The 8,755-nt window shown below is 42.4% G+C and overlaps 1 protein-coding gene across 1 annotated transcript; it reads left to right on the top strand.

Moving 5' to 3' along the window:
* The first annotated feature begins 418 nt into the window (after window positions 1-418).
* Window positions 419-7,547, top strand: DACT1 (dishevelled binding antagonist of beta catenin 1). Its single transcript, XM_069733317.1, has 4 exons — window positions 419-880; window positions 3,680-3,812; window positions 4,051-4,206; window positions 5,042-7,547. Exons 1-4 carry the CDS (start codon window positions 605-607, stop codon window positions 6,925-6,927), a joined length of 2,451 nt encoding a protein of 816 aa, XP_069589418.1. The 5' UTR covers window positions 419-604; the 3' UTR covers window positions 6,928-7,547.
* The last annotated feature ends 1,208 nt before the right edge of the window (window positions 7,548-8,755 follow it).

An 8,755-nucleotide genomic window follows, 5' to 3' on the forward strand; every position in this document is an offset into this window, starting at 1 on the left:
TGCGACCCCGACAATCAAGTCACAAAACAATCCGAACCGGATATGATTTTTTGCGACTTCCTTATTGCGGTCGCAGTACCCCGTGATTCCAGTCCCTTATATGTTGCTAGAAAGCGAATTCTGTATGTTCGAAAGGGGATTAAATCATTTCCGATTTGTCATGAAACCTTGAGGCAAAAATCACTAAAATAAATTATTTAAAAAAAAAAAATCTAAAAAAAAAAATCAACTGGTTATTAAGGAGTTAAACAACAAACAGACATGTATCCCCTCAACCTGATATTACAGAATGACTATACATAGAATATTGGAGCCATTGTGAGTGGATGAATGGAGTTGTCACCTTTGGTGGGGGCATGTTTGGTGGGGGATAGAGGGGCAGGACGGTGATGACGTCACAGCTGTGATTACTTAGCCTGGCTGGGGCTGAGGCTGCTCTGCAGAGCAGTTGGAGCCTTGGAGGGCTGTCACCGGCAGCTCCTGGAGGAGGGTGCGACATGCTGCAGACAAGACCCTGAGTGCCAGCTCTTGGAGTTGCAGATTATCGCAGGATTTGTCGCCGCTGTGGATGGTGTAGCTGCTTCTTTGCCCCGGACTCCCCAGGATGAAGCCTCTTGTAGCCACCTCTGATCTGGCCAAGGAGAGCTCCCCCAGGCGCAGGGAGAAGTGCGAGGCTGAGGCTGAGCGCCAGAGGACCCGGGAGCGCCTGGAAGCCACCCTGGCCGGACTGGGCGAGCTGGCATACCTGCGGCACCGGCAGGACACCCTGGTGAAGGCTGCGCTGAGCCCTGCAGATGCCCCTGCGACCAAAGGAGACGGTCCCAGGAGCCTGGAGGAAAGGTTCCTGGAGGAGAATATCCTGCTGCTGAAGAAGCAATTGGTATGTCTGCAGCAGAGTGGGGGCTTCCAAGGGGGTATGTGCAAAAAACACAGGCTGGGGTACACTGCTGGGGTCTTTCTGGAAGAGACATACATTGTATTAGAATCTTTGTCATAGAAAATAAGGATATAGGACACTGGGGTCTTACCTTGTTCTTAATATCTACCATAAGAATGGGTCACTACAATACTGGGGTCTTGCTGCTGGGGGGGATTATATGCAATGTGATTGTTGCAGAGCACCGACTGCAGTAGGGCAGGGGGTGTGTGTGTGTGTGTGTGTTTTTTTCTCCAATACTATAGCTTTTATTACTGTCTGGATGGTAGAAGTGTATCCAGTAGAATTAGGAGTACATATCCTATTAGTGATCACTTTTTTTTTCTTTAGCTAGTGGAGAGAATACTGCACCCTAGCCATAGAGCTATATACAGCGCCTTCCAGGAACACTCCTGTCTGGCACCATGAAATGCCCCAGGAATGTGTTTATCACATAGAGGAAACGCAAAAATGTATTGCATCCTTTTATTTTAAGAGGGCGTAAATATTGACATTCTGTTAATTGGAGAGGACAGGGGGTTAATCTAGAATTTGGTGAGAGATCTGCATTTCATTAATAAGAGGAGAAGCATCCTCCTAATGAGATGGACGCTGATTAGGTCAATTGTATCCCTGTTTCTCCCCCTGAGGATTAAAACCAGGTGAGGAAGTAGGTGCTGATTGTTTTATATAGTAGTATGGTAAATGTGTGAAGGGGAGGCTCATTGGGGTTTTAATGTAGTGCCAGATTAATTTTTGGGGTAGTGGTTGGTGCATTATGAAGTGCCAGGTATTTCTGGCCAAACAATGAGCTGTGAGCAATGAACCCTCAAGCAAAGCTTCACATTCTAGTCTGCTTTCTCAATGACCCTGTGTCCCTACATGATCCTTTCAGTTGTTCCCCTTGTAATCCTAAAGTTACCACTGACGCCCAGCAGTCCTGTACTGCAAGCTGCTAAAGCCAGGCAGGCTGTAATCTGACCATTTGAGGGATTTGTACCTCTATTAAAGCCACAAAAGATCATTTTTCTTCTTCGTCTTATAGCACATGTTGTGCGATTTTTGTATGTTGGAAGTATTGTCTTGGGGTAACTGGTTTGAGATCTTTTCTTAAAAAAACCGGAGTCCTTATTTAGGGTAGGGGGGAAGCTATGAACAGTATAGCCACCAGAGGGCGCTCGTGGGTGAGTTGGCTTTAGCTCTACTCTTTGCAATAAGGCTCCTGTGCCTGTTTGCCCTAGGCACTTCTATCAATGGGGTCCTGTGTCAGCTGAAAGGAGGGCAGACAGAAGAGTCAACGCCTTGAGTCTAGAATTGATTTATTTGTCGCTTGCAATAATCGATTTTTACAGCCTTAAAAACAAGCTGCTCTTTTTTTTTTACATTTGGGAGATTTTGACGATTTAGTTGGAATGAAGGAATCTGGGCATCATGAACATAGAGGAGCATGTATAGAGAATATTGATTTCCTGCAGTCCTAAGAAGCAGTGTGCTGCCATATGGTGCCACTACACAGAATGTATCCGACGTTTTATAGAGGAGAATTCATTCATAAATCTGGGGAACACTGCCCCCCCTAAAAACAAACAAACAAAATCATAAATAAAAAAATATGGTGTTACGATTTTAGGCTGGGTTCACACTTTGCGTTTTTTACAGCGGAACCGCCGCGATTTTGATGCTGCGGGTCCGCAGCAGTTTCCATAGCGTTTCCATTTACATGTAAACCCTATGGAAACCGCAAACCGCTGTGCACATTCTGCGGGAAAAACCGCGCAGAAACGCAGCAGTTTAAAACCCGCAGCATGTCACTTCTTTGTGCAGAATCGCTGCGATTCTGCACCCATAGGAATGCATTGAACCGCTTACTTCCCGCGTGGGGCTGTGCCCACGTTGCGGGAAGTAAGCGGCTAATGTGCGGTTCCTACCCGGGGTGGAGGAGAGGAGACTCTCCTCCAGGCCCTGGGAACCATATTTGGGGTAAAAAAAAAAAAGAATAAAAATAAAAAAATCATGTTATACTCACCTCTCAGCGCTGCACGCGGCTGTCCGGTCAGAGTTGCTGTGCGAACAGGACCTGTGGTGACGTCGCGGTTACAAGACCGTGATGTCACAAAGGGTCCTTCTCGCACAGCATCTCTGGAACCGGACCGCCGGGTGCAGCGCCGAGGAGATCCGAACATCAGAGGGTGAGTATAACCAATTTTTAGTATTTTTAACATTACTATTGATGCTGCATATTGCTGCATATGCAGCATCAATAGTATAGGCGGAAACCGCGGAACAAACCGCAATAAATCTGCAGGGAGAACCGCAGCGGTTTTGCCCTGCAGATTTAGCAAATCCACTGCGGGAGAACCCGCAGAAGGACGCCGTAAAGTGTGAACATGGCCTTAGTCTTCTACAATTTCTTTATTACAGCACATTTCGTATCTAGAATCAAATGCACAATGCGAAAACATAAACCCAATCTTATACTTGTTTAGCATTAATGTTTGCGACTGTTATACAATAACCTGTTCAAAATGCCCCAAATAATTCTGCACTTCTGTGCCTCACCACCACGTATAGTAATTTTGTGCATTGAGGGCTATAAAGTAGATTTTTATTTTTTTTTTTTGTCCCCCCTTTCCCCCTAAGATGTGAAATCTGGTTCCCCACTAACTCCAAACAGTTCTGTATGTCTGAATTTGGCTTTTAGCTTTTTTTTTTTCTTTTCTTCACACCTATTTAAATATTTCATTTTGTGTATTTTTTTCCCAGAATTGCTTGAGGAAGAGAGACGCTGGCTTATTAACTCAACTGCATGAGCTTGACAAACAGATAAATGACTTAAAAATCGATGTGGAAAAGACGTCTGAAGAGCATTTGGAAACGGATAGCCGCCCCAGTTCAGGTAATTTTAAAAGAAAATTTTCAGGCCTCTTTGAAATAATCAAAATCCAATAACAAATGTTTCTCATATCCTTTATTTTTAATTTTTTTTACATGTCAGGTGGAAATTTTTAGACCTCATGATGTACTGTAGGCCAATGGCTGACACCCAGACAGCATTGCAGTTTGAACCATAAATATTTCTGTAGAAACTTGCTTGTTCATCTGCAATGAATTTTCTTTTATTCTTTTATTTTTAGGATTTTATGAGTTGAGTGATGGGACATCGGGATCTCTCTCCAATTCCTCAAACTCTGTCTTCAGTGAGTGTTTATCCAGCTGTCAGTCAAGCACCTGCTTTTGCAGCCCCCTCGAAGCATCATTAAACATCCCAGATGGTCAACCAAGATCAACAGGTAAGGGTTTTTGAGGCGTTTTCTCCTACTTCCCTTCCCTCGTTGGGTGTGTTATTTAGAAAGTTCTGGATAACTTTAGGGGTTGTGCTTTTCTTTTGGACATACCTGCAGTTGTCGGTTTTTTTTTTTTTTCCTTCATCTTCCAATGTAATAGGAGGCACTCCTCCCATCAAAATTTTTATCCTCTTAATATATTGTAAGTATCCTATTACTGTGTACAATTGCTTATTTTGCCTTTCTACCCAGTTAATGCTTCTCTTTTCCATTAGGGCTATGACCTCACTTGATTAAAAACAGACTAGCTGAATACATCTAAGCTCTATGTAGAAACAGGAGGTCAGTTTTCCCTGCATGAGTCAAAGTCCATGGCGGGAGAGGAAGCAGATCAGCTGGGTCAGGAGTTGAAGAGGGTGATGACTCATGCAGGGAAAAGAGACTTCCTGTTTCTACGTGAAAAATAATTGACTGTGTGGAAAGGCAAAACTGGCAATGTTAAATATGTAGTGCAATTATATAATATAAGGATGGCAATATATTAAGAGGATAAACTTTTGAAGGGAGTGATTCTTTAAACTCCGTTAAAACGGCCCTTGCAAGTGAATGGGACAAGGCTGTAATACGTTGCACTGATGCTACTAAGTACAGCTCAGAGGAGTGCAACTGTTTTCAATCGAAAAATGCAAGAGGCTGATCAGTGGGGTTGCTGAGAAAGTCCCTTACTGATCCAGTATTGATGCCCTATCCTAAGTATGTGACTTGATGTAAATTACAATTGTTTTGTGTCTTAAATAAAATGAGTTGTAACATATATATATTTTTCCAACATCTATTCCAGATGACTTCTTTGAATGGTTGGACTACAGAGAAGGCCAATGTGAAAGCACTGGCACAGTGCGTCGGTCTTTTTCGGCACCTCATTCTAATGCCACTGAAGTTGTTGCTGATGTACATCCTAAGTATCAGTGTGATCTCGTCTCCAAAAATGGCAATGATATATACAGATATCCAAGCCCTCTTCATGCTGTGGCAGTTCAGAGTCCTATGTTTTTATCAGTCATGGGTACCATAAAAGTGGAGGAGGAAGAGGGTGAAATGGGAGCAAACATGAATGACTGTTTAGTGCCGGAACTGATTTGCCTAAGACATGAAGAATCGTTTCAACAGCAGAGCAATTTCTGTCCTGCTCCTCCTCTTCCTTCCAGTAAAAAACTGGATGGTTACATTTTGGGTATAATTCAGAAAAAAGCACACCCCATACGGACTAACAAACCCAGAACAAGTGTAAATGTAGACCCGGGCAAAAGTATTTTAAGACATGGGAGTATATGTGTCAAACAGACTGGCATCTCTCATAACGGCACCACTAACGTGAAGAATCCCAAACAGCCATGTTTACATTCCTCTGGAATAACCTCTGTGGATAATAGCACTTACCCGCCTCTTAAACCGTGCGCTAAAGAATCTCAAAGTGAACAGCTGGAAAGTAAAAAGATGCCTTTGGTGCAAAGTTACCAGCCAAGTAATATTAATGAACTACAAAGCCAAAACAATTTGCGAAATTCTGTAAAGTCCGTCTGTTTAACTCTTGGAAGGGGCTCTTTGGTTGGAGCATCAAATATTTCAAAGGAAATGCATGTAAATCCCAATCCTTCTGGCAATCCTTTCCCTGTTATTTCCAATCCACTTTGTAATGGATCCCTCAAGGAACCACTCACTATTGTCCCTCTTCCCCAGGAGATTAAAATTGTGCCACCACCCAAAAGGATTTCTCCCAAAAACACAAACTCTTACCATGGTTCATCTCATGACGAGAGACCTCCGTTGGACTTCAAGAGTGAAGGATCCTCCTCTCAAAGCTTGGATGAAGGGTTGTTGGTCAATGCACACTATATTCCTGCACAACAACAGGGTGTTAAACTACATAAAAGTACCAAAAATGTAAAGCTCGTTAAAAGCTCCACATTAAAACAGAAGTCAAATGTACAGAATGTCTTGGATCATGGCTCTCAGACCTTGAAGGAAAAGGGGAAGATTGTAACAAAGAAATGTAGGTTTCCGGATGACTTGGAAGTGAATAAAAAAGTTAGGAAAGTTTCTCCGAGAGGTAAAAAGATTGTCCATTCGCAAGTAGAGACTGGTATTGTAGTTAAAGGTCCAGGGGGAAGTAAGTCTGGTAGTAGGCCTCATGGACATGCAAAAGATGTGGTTTTGGCTAAGCCTAGACATAAAAGAGGGGACTATCGAAGGTGGAAGTCATCAGCTGAGATATCATATGAAGAAGCTTTACGGAGAGCAAGACGGCGAAACCAGAGAGAGATGCTTGGAGTTTATGGTCAAGTACCTCTTCCATATGCCAGCCCCTATACTTGCATAGCAAGTGACTCTGAGTATTCGGCAGAATGTGAGTCTCTGTTTCATTCCACTGTTGTAGATACTAGTGAAGATGAACAAAGTAACTACACCACAAACTGTTTTGGGGACAGTGAGTCCAGTTTAAGTGAGGTGGAATTTGTTGGTGAGAGTACAACGTCAAGTGATACGGATGAGAGCGGAGGACTTATTTGGTCTCAGTTTGTCCATACTCTTCCCATGCAGGCAGCCACGGCTGCTGACCTACAAACCACAGCCAAGGCCTTTGTCAAAATAAAAGCTTCACACAATCTTAAGAAGAAAATTCTTCGCTTTCGATCCGGGTCGCTAAAATTGATGACAACTGTTTGAAACATCAAATGTTTTCTGACTGTCCTTGACCCAGTTTTTCACTCTGTAAATACATTTGTATCATTTTTGTGCAAATATTTAAAAAGTTTACAGTAACTTATGTTTACTTGTGAAAACATCTATTTTTATTTTTTTTTTCCATCTTGCTACTTCTCTAAATTTGATAGCTGTTCAATGTAGACCATGACAACGTCTTCAGTACCCACTCTGGCAAAAGAAAGGCATGTACATCAACATGGTTACTTAAGATCGTCTCTTCAGTTTGGAACCTTAGAACATCTTAGGATGATGTATTAACATTCCGTTGGAAGAAATTTGCATCTTTCCAGCTATATATCATTTTTTTTTTTTTTTAAGGATTGTGAATCCACAGATGCATATAGAACTTGCCAGGGACATATCACAGACCGTCTTTCAGTATAATGGTCGAGTCCCTTCTTTTATCTGTTTGCATGCAACATGCATGGAAAATGATTCCCATATGCCTTTTTATTATGGGCTCTATGTATACTGTAATCCTATGTATTTTATATATTTTGTAAATTATATAACACATTTTACATGGTAATAAACTGTCTGCTTTAATGCTGATTAAATTGGAAACAACAAGGCTCCTCTAATCTTGTCTTGAAGCCTTTTTTATTAAATCTGATCTCTATCTCCAGGAAGACCAATATCCTGTCAGCCACTTTTTTTTTTTTTGTTCATTTAAATGCAAAATACAAAAAGGAAGCATATAAGGTGGATCAGTCGTAAACAAGGCTGTCTGTTTCAGGAAATGGCTCATGTCTCCATGATGCCACTGGTTTCTAGTGAAGTGATGGCTGTCATTCTTATGATTATTAGCTTGGCCAATACAATGGAGGTTTTTATTTTTTTTTTTCCAAAGGTTGTCTGTGATGAGAGCTCCTTTTGAGTTTGTGTGTCTGATTGCCTTGAGGTATGTGTCGTGGATCCACCTTGTGGGTGTGTGTGGTCCACCTTGATCTGCGTTGGGACTTTACTCTCCAAACTATAGTAATTTGGAATTGTAACTTACAGTATGTACATGCCTTGCTTGTTGGGCTGACTTTAGATGAGTGCGTGAAAAATCAGCTATCTTTTTTACATCTATACGGTATCTGTTTTATACATCAACAATGTAAAAAAAACAAAAAAAGCCAAATACAATGGTTTTAACAGGTTCACTAAGGTTAAAGGAGAACGAACAGGCAGGCAACTGCTGCCTACCTGCGTGTTGTGCCTGGCGCTGATCTCTGTCGGCACAGAGCGGGGTCACTAACTGCTCCTGCAGATTCCAGTGACGTAATGTCCACAGAGCAGCAGCTTCTTGTCAGCTCTGCTGTGTTGACTGGGTGTGTCAGCTGATACCTAGCTGATCGACAGCTGGCTCCCCACTGCCTAACTGCGGGGAGGTGGCTGTCAATCAGCATGACACCAGCAGTCACTCCCCGTTGACAAAGCAGAAGAGGAAGAGTTGCACTGTTGACAAAAAGCTGCTGAATCGCCAATGGGAACAGTTGGTGACTGTTCCGTGCTGGCACCGGGTGGAACAGGCAGTCAGCAACTAACCAAGTTAATTTTTAGTTACATTATAGAAAAAATAATCGTGGAAAATCCCTTATAATGGGAGAGTGATCTGAAAATTAAACCCTGTCTGTTCTGGTTTGTTCAAAACACTTGCAGGAACCCAACTTGCATCGGTCCATGTTCTGTCCATATGTCTTTTGCTCTGCATATGGAAAGCACACAGATGTTCTCTGAGCAAGTATGAGAATGACTTTATTAGGCTGCAAAGGTTTGACGTGTATTCTGTTTTAGGAGATGT

This window comes from Ranitomeya imitator, chromosome 1, assembly GCF_032444005.1.
Source record: "Ranitomeya imitator isolate aRanImi1 chromosome 1, aRanImi1.pri, whole genome shotgun sequence".
In the NCBI taxonomy this organism is placed as follows: Eukaryota; Metazoa; Chordata; class Amphibia; order Anura; family Dendrobatidae; genus Ranitomeya; species Ranitomeya imitator.

Coding starts and splice junctions, on each gene's coding strand:
- DACT1 (XM_069733317.1), top strand. CDS start 605: ATGAAGCCTCTTGTAGCCACCTCTGATCTGGCCAAGGAGAGCTCCCCC. Junction 3,813..4,050: donor GGATAGCCGCCCCAGTTCAG/GTAATTTTAAAA, acceptor TTTTATTTTTAG/GATTTTATGAGTTGAGTGAT. Junction 4,207..5,041: donor TGGTCAACCAAGATCAACAG/GTAAGGGTTTTT, acceptor CATCTATTCCAG/ATGACTTCTTTGAATGGTTG.